The sequence below is a fragment of the Schistocerca americana genome, chromosome 7 (assembly GCF_021461395.2).
Source record: "Schistocerca americana isolate TAMUIC-IGC-003095 chromosome 7, iqSchAmer2.1, whole genome shotgun sequence".
Taxonomy (NCBI): domain Eukaryota; kingdom Metazoa; phylum Arthropoda; class Insecta; order Orthoptera; family Acrididae; genus Schistocerca; species Schistocerca americana.
In genome coordinates this window covers 577,026,317-577,050,928 of record NC_060125.1, presented here as the reverse complement: position 1 = coordinate 577,050,928, position 24,612 = coordinate 577,026,317, and the positions used below count along the sequence as shown (strand labels likewise).

The 24,612-nt window shown below is 43.2% G+C and overlaps 1 protein-coding gene across 1 annotated transcript in view; it reads left to right on the top strand.

Annotated features, from left to right (window-relative positions):
• The window catches only part of LOC124623101 (protein O-mannosyl-transferase TMTC1-like), a 195,129-nt gene that overhangs the window by 88,788 nt on the left and 81,729 nt on the right, over positions 1-24,612 (top strand). The window contains exon 7 of the mRNA XM_047148892.1: positions 1,494-1,705. Within this exon, the coding sequence (XP_047004848.1) occupies positions 1,494-1,705 (212 nt within the window). The remainder of the gene's footprint in view (positions 1-1,493; positions 1,706-24,612) is intronic.

Below are 24,612 nucleotides of genomic sequence, written 5' to 3'. Positions count from 1 at the left end.
GCATGCGACCATCATGATGCTGTCAACAGAACCTGGATTCATCTGAATAAATGACGTTTTGCCATTCGTGCACCCAGGTTCGTCGTTGAGTACGCGATCGCAGGCGCTCCTGTCTGTGAAGCAGCGTCAAGGGTAACCGCAGCCATGGTCTCAGAGCTGATAGTCAACGCTGCTGAAAACGTCGTCGAACCGTTCGTACAGATGGTTGTTGTCTTGCAGATGTCCCGATCTGTTGACTCAGGGATCGAGACGTTGCTGCGCAATCCGTTACAGCCATGCGGATAAGATTCCTGTCACCTCGACTGCTAGTGATACGAGGCCGTTGGGATCCAGCACGGCGTTCCATCTTACCCTCCTGAACCCACCGATTCCATATTCTGCTAACAGTCATTGGATCTCGCGGTAGGCTACAACCCGACTTTTATCAAAGTCGGAAACATGATGGTACGCATTTCTCCTCCTTACACGGGGCATCACACAACGTTTCACCAGGCAACGCCCTTCAACTGCTGTTTGTGTGTGAGAAATAGATTGGAAACTTTCTACACGCCAGCACGTTGTAGGTGTCGCCACCGGCGCCAAACTTGTGTGAATGCTCTGAATAGCTAATCACTTGCATATCACAGCATCTTCTTCCTGTTGGTTAAATGTCGCGTCTGTAGCACGTCATCTTCGTGGTGTACCAATTTCAATGGCCACTAGTGTATTACTGTTCATCCCAATCAATACATGCTGTAATTCTTCTTCAGTTTAGATGATGATTGAAATGTTAGCAGCAAATCTTATCACTGAACTCCTTTCAACTTGAGTTTTAATTTATTGAAACTCTCTTTTATTTCGTCATAGTTTGTATGATGTGTTGATTGAATGCAATTTTCAATCTGAGGACTTCGTTCTTGGTCTTCCTTATTAATTTTAAATGTGAACACAGGATTCAGAGTAATACTGCACTTCGGCGCTCGACCTTTCCCCGACAGCAACGGAGCGAGGTGGCGCAGCGGTTAGCTGACTGGACTCGCATTCGGGAGGACGACGATTCAATCCAGCGTCTGGCCATCTTGAATTAGGGTTCCCTTAATCGCTTCAGGCAAATGCCGGGATGGTTCTTTTGAAAGGGCACTGCTGACTTCCTTCCCTATCCAACCCTAATCCGATGAGACCGATGACCTCGCAATTTGGTCGTTTCCCCCGAATCAACCCAACCCAACCCACTACAGCACGCTGACTGGCCACGTACAACCCCCAACACTTCCGCTCTCCGACGCTTGCTCTGCCGGCTGAGCATCTACCTGCCACGTTATTCTGTGCGCAGTCTAACACTACGACAAGTTCACGTCAGTTGTGGGAACCACGTAGAGTTATGAGGTGTAGGAGAGTTGCACGGATGGCTGTTGCCCCCGGTGTGCTTTTTTCCGACTTTTCGTCGCACTTCGCGCTGCCCAGACACATATGAGGTGTGTTCCTGGTGTGTGTGTACGTGTACGTGTGTGCAGGAGGGAGAACCGCAGCGCGGAGGCGGTGCGCGTGCTGGAGCGCTGCGCGCGGCTCGACCCCGGCTACCTGCCGGCGCAGCGGCTGCTGGCGCGCCTCTACACCGAGGCCGGCGACCGCGGCAGCGCGGGTAGCCTGCTCGCCAGGCTGGCGCTGTCTCCGCCCACCACCGCCGACCGACTCGCGCTCTACGCCGCCTGGCTGCACGAACAGGGTGCGTACAGCTCGCCTGAAACCACAGGCCTTAGCGAATCGAGCACTCCGCTCTCGAGAACCGAAGAGGACAGCTTACACAATCTGAAACACAGTATAGCATCCCAGCTTTTCTCTTCCAGTTTACCTAACTACATGCGTACTTCTGTCCCTTGATAGAGGATGTGTACCTCCTGGATGCTAACCAGTCACAGCAATTCTAAAACTGGACAAGTGTTAGTGGGAGTCCCGCTCTGAGGGTTCCATACAAACTTAATCATGCATGTAGTTAGTTCATCCCAGGAACTGGGAACTCGACTATGTATCCTTCTTATCGTCATCGATACTCGCAATGTAACAGTCCCAGGAATTCCAGAAGTTCGAGAATGTTTTAGGATTTAAGACTACATTTTAGTGCACCTCGAAAGTGAACCGTGAATTTACTTTCAAAATCTTTTCTTAAAGAATTTACTTTATTTACTAGCGATTGATCAAGAACATTAACACATTTAACCCCACTATGTGAGCGTGTAAGTAGTTGCCAGTGGGTAACTGATGAAAACAAATTTATTTCTACAAACGGAAATTTTATTCCTAAAAACCCTTTCTTTTTTTTTTTTTAAATGTAAAGATTGTAATCAGGAAGCACACTTTAAATATCAAGTTACAATTTATTCAGAGGCAGAAATAACAATTTTTTTTTTTTGAGAGTATGAGCTCTTGGGCTGAGAACTTTGCCGCTCCCTTTTAACACAACCGTAGTCACGACCGCTCACAACATCCTCTGAAAGACTACACTGGTGCAAATCTGCAACACAACAGATTACTTCAAACTAAAAATTTTAACAACTCACACAAACACATAAACTATGGACCCCATAGGAGGGATGGAAATGGTACAAAACACTCACATTAAAAAAAATTACTTGCCACGGGAAACGCAACTCGTTTTCTTTTTTTAAGAAAACCCCTTACGGTGGAAGGGTCATAACTTTAATGCTAAAATGACCATTTAAATAAAAACCCATTAAATGCAGTCTTACGCAAAATGTACAAACATGCTCTACATTACACATATACCGCCTCTCAAGATGATAACCATAATAAAAACATACGTATATCAGGAATTCGGCCTAAACACCTTAAACAATAAATTTGTTAGCACCGAATCCGACAAACATGACAGAGGCAGCTAGTAACGTATGGCAGATTGACAGGGGGATTACTGGACAACCCGAACCGCAGATTGCTCTAACCCGCTCCTACTCCACAAGGGTAAAACGAAGCTCCCAATTTATAAATAACCACCTTCCCGCAGGTGGGCAAACAGAGAATAATGGTGGGACGACCCCAAAACACAACGGCTGGTGACCTCACCAAGAAAACAAGTAGAATTTAACAAGTAAATGAAACAACATATCACTTAATTTCTAATAAACCGCAATTTGTAGCGAAGACCAAGCGCAGCACCCCCAAATCGCTCTCCCGCACCGTCCGCTGCCAGCCGCTTCAACGGACGCAGGAAGGCGCGCCGATCTCCCGTCTCACGGCGTCGCAGCTCGCACCGGCCAGCCCGATGTCGTCGTTTGACTCCTGTTGCTCTCATGTTGACCGCGGAGCCACCACCCCTTCTATACGGCGCGGCCCACTGGACTCACGTGGGGACCTCACATCCGTCGACGCTCAAGGCGGACAAGTCGTCTCGTGTCTCAGTGCGCGACCGACCAACCGATCCATCCAACCGCCAATGACCGTTGCCCGAGCAACTCGAGCAGACTGGCGGCCTAAAGCGCAGACTCAGATGCAGGAACTCAGCCCCGACCGGGTGACCACTAGCTGAGTTCTGTTACTGGCGCAGTGGCAAGACTCTCATTTTCTGGCTTCAAAGTTTGATCCAACGACAGACATACAAGCACTCCGACGACAGACAGACACTAACTGCCGCACAAACGCGAACGAGAGACAGACCAGCAACTGGTGACGCGAGACTGACCTAGCCTCACTCCGACTGACCAACTGCCGAGCTCATAGCGCCCCTTAAATGCACGTGAACAGGCAGCCTTTCCACTTTCCCACCAGAGGGAGACACCAAAGCTGCGATTGCCACAGCAGCGCCACCGCCAGAAACGGAAGGCGACTGCTTCACACAACGCACTGCGGCGCGCTCTTCAAAACAGCAGTTTTTACCACGGCTCAGAAAGATGTGCGGTCAGCATGGCGGATTCTTAAGTGAAAGCCCCTTAGTTCGATTCCCGGTGGGCTCGAAGACTTTTACGCTCGTGAACTTCATGATGATTTGTCCTTACATTCGCATCGTAATAACAGACATTCCACTGTTCAACTGGCAGAAAGACCACCTCCCGGAAGCAAATAAATTGAAAAATAAAAGTTTCTAAATTTGTTGCGTAATTTCCGTTCGGTATTGTAATTTTCATTCATTTCATTAATTTTGGAGTTATATTAGCATATTATGCTAACTGGTAATAGCAGATGGACTGACTTGGTCTGCTCTAGTCCCTGTTGCGATTACTTGTAAGATTTGATGGAAATCTCTGGAGAAGAAAACGGTACAGCTGGCCATGGTGCTATTCTTGTTACGCAAATGTCGAATTGTTCCGTGGAAGGTTTGAACAGATATTTTACGTGATATCAGAAGTTCATCCCAAACAAAGGTAGTTCAATATTGTATTGTTTATCACAATTACTCTGCCTTGGAATATTGTAGATGCTGTACGTGCCATAGTCATAGACTGTAAGGGAATGTTCCTCTGTATTGGGTAGGTGCATACGATCGTAGCGTTTTACCATATGTTTAATAAACGCTACAGATACACATAACAGAGTCTTTAATTATCAGTAATATATTCTCCTTCGCTATTTACAACAGTCTGCCAACGCTGGAGAAACTTTCCGATTCAACAACTGTAAGAGTCTCGTGATTTCCAGGCCAAGATCTCGTTGGGCCATGTTCAAAGCTTATTTTCGTCCAGAGGGGAAGTTACTTGAAGGTTGCTCGATAAAGAACGGAAAAGGTGAAAATGTGTGGGTGCAAGAATAACTTGGATGTGGAGTGACTTCTCATCCCAACTCCTGTGTAGTGTTTTTTGTCAGTCTGTCAGAATGCGGATAGGTACTATCGTGGAGTAACATCACTTCTCGCTGACTTCCAGATCGGTGTTCTTAAATTAAGGCTGCAAGACCTCTCAGTTACTGACAAAGAATTTTCTCAGTGATGGTTACACTTGGGGCAGGTAATTCATAGTACATCACACCGTCGGTGTTCCACAAGATGCATAACATATTTTGTGGATCCGCGCAGGTCTTTCTTGTGGGGAGTTGCTGCTTTTCATTATGCACTATTGGCCATAAAAACTGCTACACCAAGAACAAATGCAGATGATAAACGGGTATTCTTTAGACAAACATATTATGCTAGAACTGACATGTAATTAGATTTTCACGCAATTTGGGTGCATAGGTCCTGAGAAATCAGTACCCAGAACGACACCCCTGGCCGTCATAACGGCCTTCATACGTCTGGGCATTGCGTCAAACAGAGCTTGGATGGCGTTTACAGGTCCAGTTGCCCATGCAGCTTCAACACGATACAACAGTTCATCAAGAGTAGTGACTGGCGTATTGTGACGAGCCAGTTGCTCCTCTCCCATTGACCACACGTTTAAAATTGGTGAGAGATCTGGAGAATGTGCTGGCCAGAGCAGCGTTCGAACATTCTGTATCCAGAAAGGCCCGTACAGGAACTGTAACATGCGGTCGTGCATTATCCTGCTGAAATGTAGGGTTTCGCAGGGATCGAATGAAGGGTAGAGCCACGGGTCGTAACACATCTGAAATGTAACGTCCACTGTTCAAAGTGCCATCAATGCGAACAAGAGGTGACCAAGACGTGTATTCAATGGCACCCCATACCGTCACGCCGGGTGATACGCCAGTCTGGCGATGACGAATACATGCTTCCAATGTGAGTTCACCGCGATGTCGCCAAACACGGATGCGAGCATCATGATGCCGTAAACAGAACCTGGATTCATCCGAAAAAATGACGGCTTCCCATTCGTGCAACCATGTTCGTCGTTGAGTACACCATCGCATGCTCTCCTGTCTGTGATGTAGTGTCAAGGGTAACTGCAGCCACGGTCTCCGGGCTGATAGTCCATGCTGCTGCAAACGTCGTCGAACTGTTCGTGCAGATGTTGTCTTGCAAACGTTCCCATCTGTTGACTCAGGGATCGAGACGTGGCTGCACGATCCGTTACAGCCATGCGGATAAGATGCCTGTCATCTCCACTGCTAGTGTTACGAAGCCGTTGGGATCCAGCACGGCGTTCCGTATTACCCTCCTAAACCCACCGATTCCATATTCTGCTAACAGTCATTGGATCTTGACCAACGCGAGCAGCAATGTCGCGATACGATAAACCGCAATCGCGATAGGCTACAATCCGACCTTTATCAAAGTCGGAAACTTGATGGTACCCATTTCTCCTCCTTACACGAGGCATCACAACAACGTTTCACCAGGCAACGCCGGTCAACTGCCGTTTGTGTATGAGAAATCGGTTGGAAACTTTCCTCATGTCAACACGCTGTAGGTGTCGCCACCGGCGCCAACCTTGTGTGAATGCTCTGAAAAGCTAATCATTTGCATATCACAGCATCCTCTTCCTATCGGTTAAATTTCGCGTCTGTAGCACGTTATCTTCGTGGTGTAGCAATTTTAATGGCCAGTAGTGTATTAGCATAAAGACAAATCGTCACCAGTAACGATTCAGGATAGGAATGGTCGATATTTTTCACGAGGTAATTGACGGCGAGCAAGCAGAAATGTTCTGTGGCCACCCGCTATTGTTTTTTATTTTGGGCGTCGATCGTGTAATACCCACAGACCCAACTTTCGAACAGTCCCATTGCATGCAAATGTCGCACGGTGGTGGAACGATCACAGTTCATCACACCTGCCAGTTCTCGAGTACACTGACGTGGATAATTTTGAATTAATGTAGTTGAACGATCTTCATTAAACCCCAAGGATCTTCCCGAACGTGGAGAGTCACTAATGCAAAAACGGTCCTCCTCAAAACGAGAAAACCATTTTCTTTTCGTGCTGTGTCCTGTGGCATTGTCCCCACACACGGTGCAAATGTTACTGGCTGCCTCAGCTGCTGTAACCCCTCTACTGAACTTCAACAGAAGAATGTGTCGGAAATGTTGCGATGTCTCCACTTGGCACTCCATTTTCTAATGTCCACAGTCCACTCACTATCTCCAAATGACAAAATGAGAACGTGTAAACTCAAATAGCAACAGTAAACTACAAATAAAAATGGCAATTAAATAAACCCATAGTAACTGGGATACCAAAATTCAGAATAAACACGCTAGAAACTCATCCACCAATTTAATAGTAATAAGTTTCGTATGCTAAACGTACATTGCTTCAAGGTCGATTCTTCTCACTGATAATACCAAAATTTAAAACGTTGTAACATGGGAAAATCTGAAAATTTGTGGTGGTATGTGGATCGTAAATAGGACTATGTGGTTCACTGTAAACTGTCATAGAGTTCTACACAATACGGAAGACTGTCCATTTTAACTGTTCCAGTGTTGTTGCATGCATTTCCCGTAGCGGAATTGGTTACAACCAGCAGCTCCCACACAAATTTCGTGAAACCACTCCTTGTACTTATCACTCCTAAACCATTCCTTTTTCTTCGTAGAAGTAGGGTCATAATATTTGATATGTCAGAAACTATGAGGTACGTTTTCTTATTCTGAACCAGCTTCAGGTGATGATGAATGCTCTTTTGACTTCGAAGGCTTCGCTTCAACATCCAGCGCATTTCTGCAACCTTTGACCTCCTTTCCTTGAGAGTTTTGAAAACGCAATTTCCTCTTCCCCTTGCACGAGTGAGATGAACTGGTGAAGTCAGATAGCAAGCTGAATTTTTCTGCTCTCGCACGTGTGGTACCGGTGGATTTTGTTGGGATTGACAAAACAGAAGACAATGATGAACATGACGTTCCTGAGCTCTGACTTTTGGTATTTCTTGTATGTATAGGAATGCAAGGCGTGGGTTTCTTTTAGATTCTGTTGTAGCATATCACTCAGGGATATGGACGAATGAAGAAATTTGAGTGATGGTATTTGGCTGGGACTGAAGGGGAAAATTCCCATGCTCTCTAAATCACCTCCAGGTCTCAAGGAGATGGCGAAAATTTTAACAAAAAACGAATTTCGAATGGAGGCTGAGGGACCATTGAGCATAAGTATGCTACATGAAAACTTCAGCAAAGAGGAAATAATACATATCATGTTCCGTTCAGCTCACCGAAAAATGGTTCCAGTACTCATGGGTGACTGTAATTGTACAGAATAGACTGATTTATTCATTTTTAAATCCTTTATATATACTGAAAACGTAGATGACCTCAGGAATTTCATCATTTCTAAGCAGTTGGCTTTTCCAATCAAGGGAGTCATTTATTCGTGGTCACAAAAACGTAACATCTTTTTCGTTTTGTATATCACTGTTAGAGACGATTGTTTTTTGTTTTTTTTGTTTATAAAGTTCTGTGAGGTGTGCTGAACTAGTTATGATGAGTCTGGTTAAAATTAAATGACAGTTCGCATGTCTTCAACCTTCCGTTGATAATTTCAAATACTTCATTACCTTCCTTTTCAATAAAATGGCTACTGCTTTTGTTTATTTCTATACTTGTATCATCTGCAAACATATTCGCCGCCAATCAAAATTTCATCATCGTCTCCCTTGACTGTCTGAATAATTTCTTTTATCTCATACATCTATTCAGTCTCTACATCATTTGTGACAGAGCTCAGAGCTTGTCGACACATAAACTCTCACTAGTGTAGTAGGTCTTGCCTTTGCGACTATACTAGGATGGGACAATACATTGTCTATGTTGCTCACAGAAATTTTCCTGCTGCCCTATGTCTCATTAATTATCAGATTTACGAGTAATCCTGCATTACCCATATTCGATTTTGTGTTGGTAAGCTTGTAGCAACCTGAGCAAAATTCAGTCTATCCTGCCATTCACTATTTTTCACTATACCTAACATCAACCCATCCAACTCTCCTTTAGAATTCTCTAACCTACCTACCCAATTCCACATTCCACGTCCACGTTTTTTTTTGATGAAAACGTCGTCATGAGTAGTCATCACTCAGAATCCCAATGGGGAATATTTTACCTCCGGATATTTTATCCACAACTTCATGTCTTCTGGAAACGGATTCAGTTTCCTAACCGTTTACATTGCCATTGTATTAAGTCCACGTTGAATAATGTTACAAAGCAACTATTCTCACATTTGCCATGTTATTGGGATATAGCATCAGTGAGCACACTAAATTTGAGTACAGAGATATTGATTTACTACTTACATGTATTATTTGTTGGCTAAACGGACTGTGACAGTTACGTCAACCCCAATAGCTTATATAACTCCTTAACCGATTACTGTGTCAGTACGTAGGAAGAGAATGACATAGGAGTCGAAACAAATTTAAATAAACAGTATGTATACAAGGCCAGTTTAGCCACTTATTAAACTATTGTCCCTACAATTGGCCTCTCCATCGACAACCATCCGAAATGTTTGTACCTACGGTATGGCTGTCTCTTCCCGTAGAGGCGCTCAAGGCTCCCTGTCCGCCCCCCCCCCCTTCCCCCTCCCCCTCCCCCTCCCCGCCCCCGACTTCCGCCGTCCCATGGCTAGACACATGGTTGATTAGTTGGATTATCCAGTACACGGTATTTCTTATTCTTCTCAGCCTCTATACATCCACAGCTGCATATAGGCCTCTTTCAAATCTTTCTGTACTAGCCTTAGCTGGGCATTGTGTATGCCGCCTCTCCATCTCGCCAGAGATTGTCCGACACTTTTCTTTGACTCCATAGGACGCCACTGCATCAGTGTTTTGGTCGTTTGAAGGTGTTCCAGGACAAGTGTCCTGTCCTGCTCAGCGCCACTTCAGTCTCACTAAGAGCTCCCCGCTCTTCTCCTTATTAACTCCTTCTTGATCCCGTCTCTCAGACTCACTCCAAGATTTGATCTCTCTCTGCTGCTCTTTGACAGACCCGAAGTTGATTAGCGCTGCTTGTTGCGTCACTGTTCCGAGCCCGCATTTTGTAATTAGCAGGACGCATGTGTCGTAAACCTTCCTTTTAAAATTTCTAGGATTTATCTATTGGCGGAGAATGTAACAAAATTTCTCGAATGCCATTCACATGAGACCAGTTTGCCGGATGATCTGTACTGTCTGGTTATCTTACCTCAGTTGTATTTTACGCCAGAATAAATGTATTCGTTTACTACTTCCAGAAAATGGTTTTCAGTGGAGACGCAATATTGACGGGTCTCAGGACTTTGGTCTCTTGAAGGTTAATTTTGAGGCCTACAGAATGGAAAACTTTTTTTCTCAGATAATTTTTGACTGTTTGTTTGTGCCACTCCTCAAAAGGATATCATCTGTGAAATGAAGATGGTTGAGAAGGTTTGTGTCTATGTTACATTTTCTCACGGAAACCTTTCCAGTGTTCCAGTCTTCCTTTATTCTCACTTGTAGAGAAGACATTCTCGTAAATGTGTTGGATTATGTTGGTATAACTTTAGTACTGCCCAGGTTCGGTGATGCTGAACGTCTTCTGGTAGTATACGAGGGCCATGTGAAGACTGATATTACAACCCTTATACTTCTCTGTCAGTGTGTGTACTGCTGGCTTAAATAAACGTTCTGACACAGGTCGTTGGTAACGATTTCTGTTAGTAGTTTGTGAAACGTACAGAAAGGTTTAAAGTTGTTGTAATTATCGATGTTCTTGTAGCCACCTTTCTCGGAGAGGAAAACGAATTCTCCATTTTTCCATCATTCTGAAATCTTTTCTTCCTCGAGACATTTATTTCATAGTGTAGAAGTGTACCTCCTGCTTTATTAAGCATCTCTTCCGTGATTGGACTTACAATTCTTGAGTTGTTTGAGAGCCACGAGTATTTCCATTGTATTTTTATCGATGGATTCCATTTCTTCCGATGTCACATTCCTAACAGATGTTAGTGATACAACAAACAGCTTTGGTCTGTCACCGACTGCAGAGTTTCCAATGAACGTCTGCGACAGTTATTTTAATTTTGTCTCCTTCAGTTAAAACTTCTCATCGACCATATCCCTTCAGTTACAGCTTCTCGTCGAACTGTCCTAAATTTGTGGAATAGCTTGCCTTCTCATTGACTGCAACGAAGGACAGTTTTATGCACACAGTCTTTGATGGCCTCCTCGATCAGACTTGTGTTAATAGGTAACAGTATGAACGAAACTAATCACAATGTATACAACAAAAGTGAGTGAACACTGTTAGATAACAAACTGAGTTTTGCTGTTGAGATATAATACTACATTCGATGGTCAAATAAAAAAAAAAAAAAAGAGTTGCGTTACTAAGCAAAACGATCGGCATTATGCAATGAATCTATTGATCACAGGTCGTTATCTAATGCTACAAGATACATTTTCAAAACAGCGCGTTTATAATAAGCTCAGGTCATACAAATTAAATGAGAAAAATCTAAATACCGGAAAAGAATAAACTTAAATCATTGAAAGCGAATTATTTATATTAGTTACTGGGTGTATAAATAAGGAAGAGAATGAAGTTACATCAGACTGAATACGAAGGAAAGCAGGCAAGAAATGTAAGAAGTGAACAAAGTTTACATAAGGTTATTTCAGTGCATCACTTTTCGATAAAGAGATTCAGAAGAGACTGAATGTTATACGGAAATACAAAATAAGTCGCTCAACACTAGGAGGAGAGGCACGTGCTGCTAATGTTGGTGTGTAACGAATTCATTTCAAATGATTTTTTCCCCAGGGCAATTTGACTTAGTATGAAAAGCCACTTCATTTACTTGCGTGCAGTTTTGCCTTGAAAATTACAGGGTGTGTACCCGTCGAAATATCAGCGATTGACGACGACGTCACCCGGTTGCATTCCCGTAAGTTATTTGAACATTTGAGATGTTTATACATAGAGAAATGTTCAGCTTGGTTAAAGTTCAAAACCGGTTCGTTCTGCGAGCCTACTACAATAATATTTACTGTATAGTATGTGTATTTATCCGAATGAGTTTTATGCTTGGTAACTCGCTTGGAGTATTCATAGTAAAAAGCAGAAATGTACGTCAAATGTCTTTGTTGTGTACCTAACAGAAAATCCGCGTGCACAACTGTGCGAGTAGCCACATAGTAGCGGGTGCGTTACAGTGTACGGCGGACTGTTCCCTCAGAGTACGTCGATCGTCATTAAACATTTGCCGTCACTGCTCCGTACGTAACGCGGCTAATTTTGTGTACCTAGTCCAGCAGTTTGCGCAGCGGTATAAACCTGTATCGATTCCCGTTATCTCTCTGGCCCCTATCGCTATAGAGAGATCTGAACTAGAATGTACTCAGTCTCACGGGACCTATTGAGGTGCAGCGACAATAGTGTTCATAATGCATCGCTACAGACAACACACCGCGGCGTTCCAATTGCCGAGATAATGTGGGTCTGCATTCCGAAACGGGGTCAGTCCATGCGACCCTACACAGCTCATGCTTGCACCGGATGGATCTTTCATTATCTTAAAGATCTTTCCACTGTTATTTTGCCGTCTTCCATGTTTTTCTGTCTCGCAGTGTTGTCATCTGTACTTGTGAATATCCACTATAATGCGTTTTGTACCTCACAGTCTTTCTGTTTCTCCTGTCTAAGGTTTCTTTACTGACAAAGCTAACTGTTCTTGGTCCGTGCCTCATGTCGACTGACCCTTCTTGTGATTGACTTACTTCGTCGCCTAATCTTTAAAGTATCTCTATATTTTTGTGTTATATCTGTTTCCGTAATCGTCAGTGCCCTCGTCAGTTCTACAATGCAAATTCGTCTACTATCTCCTTCTGCGGGTGCCAAATAACAAACTTTTCACTACCACGTAATACCCTGCTCCAGGTGTACACTTTTTGCGATACGATTATGGGTCTTGGAAAAAATTTATCACCAGCCTAACGGATATACTTCAACGATAGGTCGTACTTCGACTGTCCTATATACACTTCATTCGTGGTAGGGTATTCTTTCATTTATTCTACTACTATGTTTTCTCAGAATTAATGCAGTCACTGATCTCCTTCTAAACCTTCATCTTACGCTTTTTCCTTCTAACTCGCTCTATGTGCAAAATCTTCCATTCAGAAGGAGTTCAATTCTTTCTTGTTTGCAACCAGAGTGGTTACTTTCCATGCTAATCTTATGATTGGTATATTTCCTCCTTTAACTCTTTTTTCTGTTCTCAAATCTCCGCTCACTTCCCTCATTCATTCCTCTCTGTAAAAGTAGAACAACACTGAGTTACACGTTTCTTAATATAGATATTTTTTTATTAATCTTCGACTTAGCGTTTGTAGGTATCACAAATCTGACCACTAACACCATACATCCTTTCACTGCGAACTTTTCTTTTTTTGAATCATCAGTCTTCTGATTGGTTTGATGCTGTCTGCCACGAGTTCCTCTCCTATGCAAAACCTCTTCATCTCAGAGCAGAACTGCAACGTATGTAATCAATTATTTGCTTGAGGTATTCCAATTTCTATCTTCCTCTACAGTTTCTGCCCTCTATAGATCCCTCTAGTACAATGGAAGTCATTCCGTAATATTTTAACAGATCTCTACCATCCCGTCCCTTCTTCTTGTCTGTGTTTTCCATATATACCTTCCCTCGCCGATTCTACGGAGAACCTTCTCATTCCTTACCTTATCAGTCAACCTAATTTTCAACATTCGTCTATAGCACCACATCTCAAATGCTTAGATCCTCTTCTGTTCCGGTTTTCCCACAGTCCATGTTTCACTACCATACAATGCTGTACTCAAGACGTACATCTTCAGAGATTTCTTCCTCAAATTAAGGCCGGTATTTGATATTAGTAGACTTCTCTTGGCCAGAAATGCCATTTCTGCCATAGCGAGACTGCTTTTGATGTCCTCCTTGCTCCGTCCATCATTGGTTATTTTACTGCCTAAGTAGCAGAATTCCTTAACTTCATTGACTTCGTGACCATCAATCCTGATGTTAAGTTTCTCGCTGTTCTCATTTCTACTACTTCTCATTACCTTCGTCTTTCTCCGATTTACTCCCAAACCATACTGTGTACTCATTAGACTGTTCATTCCATTCAGCAGATCATTTAATTCATCTTCACTTTCACTCAGGATAGCAATGCCATCAGCGAATCGTATCATTGATATCCTATCACCTTGTATTTTAATTCCACTCCTGAACCTTTCTTTTATTTCCATCATTGCTTCCTCGATGTACACATTGAAGAGTAGGGGCGAAAGGCTACAGCCTTGTCTTACACCCTTCTTAATACGAGCACTTCGTTCTTGATCGTCCACTCTAATTATTCCCTTTTGGTTGTTGTACATGTTGTATATGACCCGTCTCTCTCTATAGCTTACCCCTACTTTTTTCAGAATCTCGAACAGCTTGCACCATTTTATATTGTCGAATGCTTTTTCCAGGTCGACAAATCCTATGAAAGTGTCTTGATTTTTCTTTAGCCTTGCTTCCATTATTAGCTGTAACGTCAGAATTGCCTCTCTCGTCCCTTTACTTTTCCTAAAGCCAAACTGTTCGTCACCTACCGCATTCTCAATATTCTTTTCCATTCTTCTATATAATATTCTTGTAAGCAGCTTCGATCCATGAGCCGTTAAGCCGATTGTGCGATAATTCTCGCACTTGTCAGCTCTTGCCGTCTTCGGAATTGTGTGGATGATGCTTTTCCGAAAGTCAGATGGTATATCGACAGACTCATATATTCTACACACCCACGTGAATAATCGTTTTGTTGCCACTTCCCCCAATGATTTTAGAAATTGTGATGGAATGTTATCTATCCCTTCTGCCTTATTTGACCGTAAGTCCTCCAAAGCTCTTTTAAATTCCGATTCTAATACTGGATCCCCTATCTCTTCTAAATCGACTCCTGTTTCTTCTTCTATCACATCAGACAAATCGTCACCCTCATAGAGGCTTTCAATGTATTCTTTCCACCTATCTGCTCTCCCCTCTGCATTTAACAGTGGAATTCCCGTTGCACTCTTAATGTTACCACCGTTGCTTTTAATGTCACCAAAGGTTGTTTTGACTTGCCTGTATGCTGAGTCTGTCCTTCCGACAATCATATCTTTTTCGATGTCTACACATTTTTCCTGCAGCCATTTCGTGTTAGCTTCCCTGCACTTCCTATTTATTTCATTCCTCAGCGACTTGTATTTCTGTATTCCTGATTTTCCCGGAATATGTTTGTACTTCCTCCTTTCATCAATCAACTGAAGTATTTCTTCTGTTACCCATGGTTTCTTCTCAGCTACCTTCTTTGTACCGATGTTTTCGTTCCCAACTTCTGTGATGGCCCATTTTAGAGATGTCCATTCCTCTTCAACTGTACTGCCTACTGCGCTATTCCTTATTGCTGTATCAATAGCGTTAGAGAACTTCAAACGTATCTCGTCATTCCTTAGTGTTTCCGTATCCCACTTCTTTGCGCATTGATTCTTCCTGACTAATCTCTTGAACTTCAGCCTACTCTTCATCACTACTATATTGTGATCTGAGCCTATATCTGCTCCTTGGTACGCCTTACAGTCCAGTTACTGATTTCGGAATCTCTGTCTCACCATTATGTAATCTAATTGAAATCTTCCCGTATCTCCCGGCCTTTTCCAAGTATACCTCCTCCTCTTGTGATTCTTGAACAGGGTATTCGCTATTACTAGCTGAAACTTGTTACAGAACTCAATTAGTCTTTCTCCTCTTTCATTCCTTCTACCAAGCCCATATTATCCTGTAACCTTTTCAGCTACTCCTTCCCCTACAACTGCATTCCAGTCGCCCATGACTATTAGATTTTCGTCCCCCTTTACATACTGCATTACCCTTTCAATATCCTCATACACTTTCTCTATCTGTTCATCTTCATCTTGCGACGTCGGCATGTATACCTGAACTATCGTTGTCGGTGTTGGTCTGCTGCCGATTCTGTTTAGAACAACCCAGTCACTGAAATGTTCACAGTAACACACCCGCTGCCCTACCTGCCTACTCATGACGAATCCTACACCTGTTATACCATTTTCTGCTGCTGTTGATATTACCCGATACTCATCTGACCAGAAATCCTTGTCTTCCTTCCACTTCATTTCACTGACCCCTACTATATCTAGATTGAGCCTTTGCATTTCCCTTTTCAGATTTTCTAGTTTCCCTACCACGTTCAAGCTTCTGACATTCCACGCCCCGACTCGTAGAACGTTATCCTTTCGGTGATTATTCAGTCTTTGTCTCATGGTAACCTCCCCCTTGGCAGTCCTCTCCGGGAGATCCGAATGGAGGACTATTCCGGAATCTTTTGCTAATGGAGAGATCATCATGACACTTCTTCAATTACAGGCCACATGTCCTGTGGATACACGTTACGTGTCTTTAATGCAGTGGTTTCCATTGCCTTCTGCATCCTCATGTCGTTGATCATTGCTGATTCTTACGCCTTTAGAGGCAATTTCCCACCCCTAGGACAAGAGAGTGCCCTGAACCTCTATCCGCTCCTCCGCCCTCTTTGACAAGGCCGTTGGCAGAATGAGGCTGACTTCTTATGCCGGAAGTCTTCAGCCGCCAATGCTGATTATTTATCAAAATGATTATGAATGAAAGACGCAACCCCCAAACCACAGGGAACTGATGACCTCAGCAGTTAAGTCCCATAATGCTCAGAGCCATTTTCACTACTATACAGTGCTATGCTCTCAACTTACATTCTCAGAAATTTCTTCCTCAAATTAAGGCCTGTGTTTGACATCAGTAGACTTCCCTTGGGCAAGAATGCCCTTTTTGCCAGTCGTAGCTTGCTTTCCATGTCTGCGTGTTCTATCCCTCATGGGTTATTTTGCTGCCTAAATAGAATTCCTTATATTTATCTACTTCGTGATCACAAATTCTGATATTAAGTTTCTCGCTGTTCTGATTATTATTGCTCCTTAATACTTCCGTCGTTCCTAGATTTACTCTCAGTCCATATTTTGTAGTCATTAGAATCTTCATTACGTTCATCACCTCTAGTAACTTCTCTCCACATTCACTGAGAAGAGGAATGTCTTTAGCGAACCTTATCATTGATGTCTTTTCACCATGAATTTCAATCCAAGTCTTGAACCTTTCTTTTATTTCAGTCATTGCTTCTCGATGTACAGACTGAAAAGGAGGGATAAAAGGCTGCGTCTCTGTCTTACACCATTTTTAATCAGAGCATTTTGTTCACGGTCTTCGACAGTTATCGCTACCTCTTGGTCCCAACACATACTTATTACTCGACTTTCCGTACAGCTTACTCTTATTTTTCTCAGAATGTCATTCTTACACCATTTTACAATGTAGAATGCTTTATCACGGTTGACAGATCCTGCGAACGTCCCTTGATTTTTCTTCTGTCTTGCTTCGATTATCAGCCGCATCGTCAGAACTGCCTTTTTGGTGCCCTTAAGTTTCCTAATGCCAAAGTGATCGTCATCTAACTGATCGTTAATTTTCTTTTCCGTTCTTCTGTGTATTATTCTTATCAACAGCTTGGATGGATGAGCTGTTAAGCTGATTGTGCGATAATTCTCTCACTTGGGGCTCTTGCTATCTGCGAAACTGTTTTGACGGTTTGGGCGGCTACCGGAAATTGTACAAAATGTTTCAAATAGCTCTGAGCACTATTGGACTTAACATCTGAGGTCATCAGTCCCCTAGAGAACTACTTAAACCTAACTAACCTAAGAACATCACACTCACCCATGCCCAAGGCAGCATTCGAACCTGCGACCGTAGTGGTCGTGTGGTTCCAGACTGTAGCGCCAAGAACCACTCGGCCACCTCGGCTGGCCGAAATTGTACAGACTGCCAGTCTTGCTTACGAGTTTAAGGAGGAGCTCACCATCTACAGCATCGTCGATAGAAGCGGCTGTGGTCCTTTGGTGCAGAGCCGAGTGGGGGCTCTGAATCAGAGTCTCAGGCAATTCTGTGAAGGTGTAGGCTGCAGATTCCTTGACTTGAGATGGGTTTCCTGGTTCCGTTTAATACGTCAGGACTCCACTACACAGGAAGCGGCTACACAGGTAGCGCGAGCTGTGTAGAAAAGACTGGGCGGTGTTTTGGGTTAGAGGGTCTCAGGAAACAACAGAAAGGACGTCCGCCTAAAAGGGGGCAGGTAAACCACCGTAAGGTAGTTGTAACAACAATCGGTATTGTAGTTGTAAATTGTCTTAGCTGTGTCGGGAAAGAATCAGAGCTCCAAGCCCTAATAGAAAGCACTGAAGCTTAAATAGTTATAGGTACGGAAAGCTGGCTAAGCCGGGTATAAGTTTAGCCGAAATTGTTTCAAGGGACGTAACAGTGTTCAGACATGATAGATTAAATGCAGTTGGTGATGGAGTATTTATTGCTGCCATAAATAGTTTACCTTGTAGTGAAATTGAAATAGTTCCTGCAAAATAGTATGCGTAGAGGTTATACTTGACAATCTGACTAAACTATTAACTGGATCGTTTTACCGACATCCCTATTCAGAAGATATAGTTCCTGAACAGTTCAAAGAAAACGAGGGTCTCATTTCAAATAGGTACCCCAAAAAATATTCAAATGTGTGTAATTCCTAAGGGACCAAACTGCTTAGGTCATCGGTCCCTAGACTTAAACACTACTTAAAGTAACTTATGTTAAGAACAACACACACACCCATGCCCGAGGGGGGACTCGAACTTCGGTGGGAGTGGACGTGCAGTTCGTCACATGACGCCTCAAACCGCGCGCCACGCCGCTCCGCTAGGCACCGCACTCGTGCAATTATAGTCTGTGGTGACTTCAATCAATCCTCGATATTATTGAAAACTTATACCTTTAAAGCCGGCGGCAGACATAAAACGTCATCAGAAAGTGTGCTGAATCCTTTCGCAGAAAATTATTTTGAACAAGTAGTTCATGAGCCCGCTCGAAGCGGAAGTGGTTGCGAAAGCATACTTGACCTCTCAGCAACAAATAATCCTAGACAAATATGGAGTATCACGACGATTACAGGATCAGCAACCACAAGGCAGTTGCTGCTAGGCTGAATACCGCCACACACGCAGCCATCAAAAAGAAACGCAATCTATTTAAAGAAGCAGATAAAAATCTTCTTAACGCCATTTTAAGAGACAGTCTCCACTCTTTCCGATCCGATCATGTAAGCTTAGAAAAGATGTCGAATGATATGAAAAAGATAGTATCGATGGCAGTTGAGAGATAAAATACCAGACGAATTATTAAGTGAGCAACGAAAAGAGCATATCAAATTTAAGAGAACGCAATATCGAAAAGATTGGCATAGTTTTGCATAACTTCGAAACATAGCGCGTACTTCAAAGCGAAATACTTTTAATAATTTCCACAACGAAACTCGTTCTCCGAATTTGGTAGAAAACCCAAAGATATTCTGGTCATACATCAATCACACCAATGACATGGTGGAATCAATACCTTCACTGCGCGATAACAATGGTGAAGTCACTGATGACAGTGGCATTAAAGTAGAGTTATTAAGCACGGTTTTCCGAAACTCCTTCACAAAAGAAGACGAAGGACATTTTCCTGAATTGCAGTCAAGGACAACTGCCAATGTGAGAAACATAGAAGTACATATCCTCGGTGTAGCAAAGCTGCTAAAAGTTCTTAATAAAGGCAAAGCCTTCGGTCCAGACTGTATACCAGTCAGGTTCCTTTCAGAGTATGCTGATACAATAGCTCCATATTTAGCAATTATACACAACCGCTAGCTCATAGAGAGATCCGTACCTAAAGACTGGAAGATTGCTCACACCAATATCCAAAAAGGGAAATAGCAGTAATCCGCTGAATTACAGTCCCATATCACTAACGTCGATTTGCAGTAGCTTTTGGAACATTATGAATTACCTCGAAGAAAACGGTTTATTGAGACATAGGCAGCACGGATTCAGAAAATGTCATTCTTGTGAGACACAACTAGTTCTGTATACTCATGAAGTAATGAGTGCTATCGACAGGGGATGTCAAATTGCTTCCATATTTTTAGATTTCCAGAAGGTTTTCGTCACCGTTCCTCACTAGCGTCTTCTAACCAAATTGCGTGCCTATGGAATATCGCCGTAATTGTGCGACTGCATTCGTGATTTCCTGTCGGAAAGGTCACAGTTCGTAGTAACAGACGGAAAGTCATTGAGTAATACAGAAGCAGTATGCGACGTTCCCCAAGGAAGTGTTATAGGCCCTCTATTATTACAGATCTATATTAAAGACATAGGAGACAATTTGAGCAGCCTTCTTAGATGGTTTGCAGATGATGCTGTCATTTGCCGTGTTGTAAAATCATCATATGACCAGAACGAATTGCAAAATGATTTAGATACGATTTGTGTATTTGCGGAAAGTGGAAATTGTCCCTGAATAAAGAAAAGTGTGAAGTTATTCTCATGAGTTCTAGGAGAAATCTGCTGAATTTCGATTACTCGATAAATCACACAAACGTGAAGGCTGTAAATTCAGCTAAATACTTAAGGATTACAGTTATAAATAACCTAAATGTCCGCCCCGGTAGCTGAGTGGTCAGCGTGACAGACTGTCAATCCTAAGGGCCCGGGTTCGATTCCCGGCTGGGTCGGAAATTTTCTCCGCTCGGGGACTGGGTGTTGTGTTGTCTTAATCATCATCATTTCATCCCCATCGACACGCAGGTCGCCGAAGTGGCGTCAAATCGAAAGACCTGCACCAGGCGAACGGTCTACCCGACGGGAGGCCCTAGCCACACGACATTTCCATTTACCTAAATTAGAACTATCACATAGATAATCCTGTGGGTAGAGCAAACCAGAGTCTGCGATTCATTGGCAGACGCTTATAAGGTGCAACGGGTCTGGTAATGAGACTGCTTGTACCACGCTTATCCACCGTACTCTGGAGTATTGCTGTGCAGTGTGGGATCCCCATCAGGTGTCACTGACAGATGAAACCGAAAAAGTTCAAGGAAGGGAGCTCGTTTTGTATTAATGCGAAATAGGTTAGACAGTTCCACAGACACGATACGTGAATTGGAGTGGCAATCTTTAAAACAAAGGCGTTTTTCGTTGCGACGGGTTCTTCTCATGAAATTTCAATCACTAGTTTTCTCCTCAGACTGCGAAATCATTTGTTCCGTAGGCACCAATCTACACAGAGAGAAATGGTCATCACGATAAAATAAGAGAAATCAAGGTTGGCACAGAAAATTTGAGTGCTCGCTTTTCCCGCGTGCCGTTCGATAGTAGAACGATAGAGAGACAGCTTGAAGGTGGTTCATTGAACCCTCTGTCAGGCACTTTATTGTGAATAGCAGAGCAATCACGTAGATGAAGATATAGATATACATGTTTTCCGAAATGCATGTCGCCAGTTCCGTACATTGTACGCACTAACGCGAATATTCGTTTCTTTGCCGCTTCGCCCGGTGACTTCCGAAATTTCGATGGAATTGTATCTATCCATGTTATTTGATCTTAAGTCGTCCAACGCGCTCTTAAATTCTGATTCTAATACTGGAGCCCGTACCTCTTCTCTGTCGACTTATGTTTGATCTTCTATTACGTCATCAGACAACTCTTCCCCCTCATAGAGCCCTGCAGTATACTCTTTCCACCTATATGCTTTCTCCTTTGCATTTAACAGAGTAATGTGCCACTGCGTTCCTGATGTTGACATGTTTCTTTTAATTTCAAAGAAGGTCACTTTGACTTTTCTGTATGCTGAGTCAGGCCTTACGACAATCACTTTTTTTCGAGATCTTCATATTTTTGTTACAGCCATTTCCTGTTACCTTCCCTCCATTTCCTATTTATTTCATTCCTTAGCGTCTAGTATTTCTGTGTTCCTGTTCCCTTAACATTTTTGTACGTCCTTCTTTCATCGATGAACTGAAACATTGCATATGTTACTCACGGTTTCTTCCCAGTTACCTTCCTTGAAGCTGTGATTGCCCTTTTTAGAGATGTCCATTCCTTTTAAACTGAAATGCCTGCTGAGCTATTCCTTATCTCAGTATCTATAGCCTTACAGAATTTTAACCACATCTCTTCATTCCGAAGTACTTCGTTGCCACTTCTTTGTGCATTGATTCTTCCCAACAAGTCTCTTGAAAACGTGAAGGCTTGTGACTCGTGCTTGGGTAGCTCACATGGTAGAGCACTTGCTTTTGTGAAAGGCAAAGGTCTCGAGTTCGATTCTCGGTCTGGGACACAGTTTTAATCTCCCAGGAAGTTTCATATAATCGCAAACTCCGCTGCAAGTTCCCCAGAACTTCGGCGAAGTTCGGAAGGTAGGTGACGAGGTACTGGCTCAAGTAAAATTGTAAGGACGGCTCGTGAACCGTGCTTGAGTTGCTGACTTGGTAGAGCACTTGCCCACTGAAGGCAAAGATCCCGAGATCGAGTCTTGGTCCCACACACCGTTTTAATCTGCCAGGAAGTTTCATATCAGTGCACACCCCGCTGCAGAATGACAGTTTCCTTCTGGAAGTCTCTTAAACTTCAGCCTACTCTTCATCGCTACTAAATTGTGATCTGAGTCTATATCTACTACTGGGTACGCCTTACAACCCAGTATCTGATTTTGGAATATCTGCCTCACCATGAAATCTAACTGAAATTTACCGTATCTCGCGGCCTTTTACGTTATTCCTCGTGCTCTTACGATTCTTGAACAGACTCCTCGCTATTACTAGCTAAAATTTATTGCAGAACTGAGTTAGTCTTTCAGCTCTCTTTATCCCTAGTACCAAGTATATATTGTCCGGGAACCATTTCTTGTACTCCTCCCCCTACAACCGCATTCCAATCCCTCATGACTATTAGATTTACATCTCCTTTCATGAACTGATTTAACCGTTCAATATACTGTATTTCATCTATCTCTTCATCTTCAGCTTGCGACTTTGGAATGAATAACTGATCTTATGTTGTTGGTGTTGGTATGTTGTCGTTTGAGATGAGAATACCCTTATCATTCAACTGTACACAGTAACTCCTCTTTGTATTCATAACGAAACCCTCTCGTTGTATCATTTTCTGTTGCTGTTGATATTACCCTATATTCATCTGATCAGAAATCTGTGTCTCCTAGGTTGAGGTTTAGTACTCGTATTTACCTTTCCAGGTTTTCTAGCTTCCCTACAACGTTCAAACTTCCGACATTCCACATCCAGACTTGTAGAACGTTTTCCTTTCTTTGGTTAGTCAGTCTTTTTCTCATGGTAAGCCCCCCCCCCCCCTCTCCCCTGCTCCACTGGCAGTCCCATCCCGGCCGGGCGGAGTGGCCACACGGTTCGAGGCGCCATCTCACTGACTGCGCGGCCTCTCCCGTCGGAGTTTCGAGTCCTCCCTCGGGCATGGGTGTGAGTGTTGCTCTAAGCATAAGTTAGTTTAAGTAGTGTAGGTCTAGGGACCGATGACCTCAGCAGTTTGGTCCCCTAGAAATTCACACACATTTGAACAGTCCCATCCCGGATATCCGAATGGGGGATTATTTGGGAATATTTTGCAAATGGAGAGATCATCATGACACTTCAATTACAGACCACATGTCATGTGGATACATATTGCGTGCTTTTAATGTAGTGGTTTCTGTAGCCTTCTGCATCCTCATGTCGCTGATCACTGTTGTTTCTTCCACATTTTATGGGCAGTTTCCCACCCCAGTGGTGAGAGATTGCCCGCTTGACAAGGCCATTGGCTGAATGAGGGTGACTTCTTATGTCGGAAGTCTTCGGCTGCCACTGCTAATTATTTTTAATCCAAATTAGAGCGGTGGTGGTGTTCGAACCCGGAATCGAGGACGTTTTGATTGCTAGTAAAAGACGCTACCCTCTTCCTTTTTCAAAGCTTACCACGAATTTGTTTCTACATCTTTAAGGAATCGGGTCGTAAGTTGAAGAATGCAGACTGGAAAGTGATCGCAACACGACGCCTGCTTACAATATCTTCTCCATCCCGTTCCTGGGAATATGGTCAAAGTGACAAAATAGTTTTTACTTGCATTTATTTTATTTTTTGTTTATTTATATTTTTACGATTTTCAGGTGAAGGAACGCAACACAAAGAACCTGAAGCTGCCACTCAACATATACAGACGCAAAACGGCTCCCAACGCAGTCAAAATGGAACGAATTCACTAACAAAACAAAAACGGGACGCCGCAACGGCTCAATTAAGTTGTATCCAAGTTGGCTTCTCTCTAAAGTAAAAGTCATATACATTCCCCTTAGGACATCAGGCACGAACTTAAGGTCCTGAACCATGATCTGTCTTCTCACTTCACTTCTCCCATCCGGAATATCCCAGCTAGCTAGAGTGTCCGTGAATAATAAACCAAAGTAATTGGCAAAGATGTTGAAAATATTACGTGTTGACGCAAAGAATGTGTTGCTCTTGCAATATGTTCCAGAAGTCCTAGACATGCTTGTCGTCGGCACGATACTGGCAAAACGTTGCTATCTCCTTTATCTAGCTAACTGCGTTTGTCCAGGAGATGGGAAAACGTATTTCGTCAGGGAAGAGTAGATCATCAGATCTGATGGCCGTGTGCACCATACGCAATAAAAGGGCCAAAATTTACTTCTTGAGGAACAAACACTCGATTGCTGTGCCTCAAACCAAACGGTGCTCGTCGAAATTGACGACTGCGTAATGGGAGCACATCGGTGTGCCGCTCAGGTGAATAGAGTGCAGTTGTTTACGATTCGGGAATTTTCCTTTCAG